The following is a 1,032-nucleotide window of genomic DNA, read 5'->3' as shown; positions in this document are numbered from 1 at the left end:
GAACAATACGAAACTGCAACTAGAGAAGATGAGAAAAAGCGAAGAGAACTTACCGAAAAAGCGGAGGTAAGAACATGCTCAAGCAGCGACGGGCCATGGCAAACCTGTTCAGGCCTCTGAAGCATGTAGTCCGGAAACCAGCCTTGTCTGTAACATAGATACGAAGACAGGGATGACACTCGAAGTGCAAAACTCTAGCAGCGTGAACCGGTTCACAGAATGTGGACTGGGTGCAATGTGAGTCTACGAGTACCAGAACAGGAATAGCAAAGGCAGGAAGAACAAAACACGAAACACCTAGATAACTGCATAGAACACGAACCGCCGCTACCCGAAGGAGTTCTTTTCTCTCTACAGTTCCTCACTACTGGGACGATGCCCGTGCATGCCGAAGGCTCATCAACCTGCGAATGAGCGGGGCAGATGCAATTCTCGAAAAAGGTCGAACTTCACAGAGTCCATCTGCCCCGCTCTTTGCTACCCCCATTGACCACATCTAAGTCCTTGGCTCTTGTGGTTCGAAAACACGCTACCCCCTAAGTATCAACTTGCACGTCATGACCAACTTAAGAAAAACTTCCACGAGGAACGCATACGGAGGCATGCAGCGAAATCTATGTATGACGCCTCTGGGTATATCTGGCATCTAGCTACACGAGAGCGCCCCAGAGAACTGCTACACAGTAGGCCGCTTTGAGTTCTTAAAAGTCCGTAGAACTTATGAACTGTTTTCAATACCTTTGAGGCTGGCCTCGGATTCGTCCGAATATCCACCCTTGTCGATGATGAACAAGCACCTCAACTTTCTCTCCTCTCTCAAATGTGAGAAGTATGTCCCTCAGCTTTGCTAGACAACCTGCACACGTTTGGCTCCGCGGAAAATAAGCCATTTCAGTCAGCCGTTCGGCTGCTTCCGTACCCTCCACCGCCTCCTCTTGGGGTCCATCACGTGCCCGAACGGGACACGTGGCATCTGATTCTAACTCTCCGGTACTTGTCCAACACCGCTGTCTCCCCAGGACCCGGTCTCTC

The 1,032-nt window shown here is 50.5% G+C and overlaps 1 protein-coding gene across 1 annotated transcript in view; it reads right to left on the bottom strand.

The window, feature by feature from the left end:
- CSUI_008646 (not1 amine-terminal ccr4-not complex component) overlaps positions 1–1,032 on the bottom strand; it is a 3,757-nt gene that overhangs the window by 1,334 nt on the left and 1,391 nt on the right. The window contains exons 1-2 of the mRNA XM_068068773.1: positions 739–1,032; positions 54–147 (exon numbers count right to left, since the gene is read on the bottom strand). The exon at positions 739–1,032 is cut by the window's right edge and continues 1,391 nt beyond it. Coding sequence (XP_067919250.1) covers positions 980–1,032 — 53 coding nt within the window. The 3' untranslated portion in view covers positions 54–147; positions 739–979. The remainder of the gene's footprint in view (positions 1–53; positions 148–738) is intronic.

The sequence above is a fragment of the Cystoisospora suis genome (genome assembly GCF_002600585.1).
Source record: "Cystoisospora suis strain Wien I chromosome Unknown contig_4904, whole genome shotgun sequence".
NCBI classification, from domain to species: Eukaryota; Apicomplexa; class Conoidasida; order Eucoccidiorida; family Sarcocystidae; genus Cystoisospora; species Cystoisospora suis.
The sequence above is the reverse complement of the archived record's forward strand: the minus strand, read 5'-3'. Positions and strand labels throughout refer to the sequence as shown.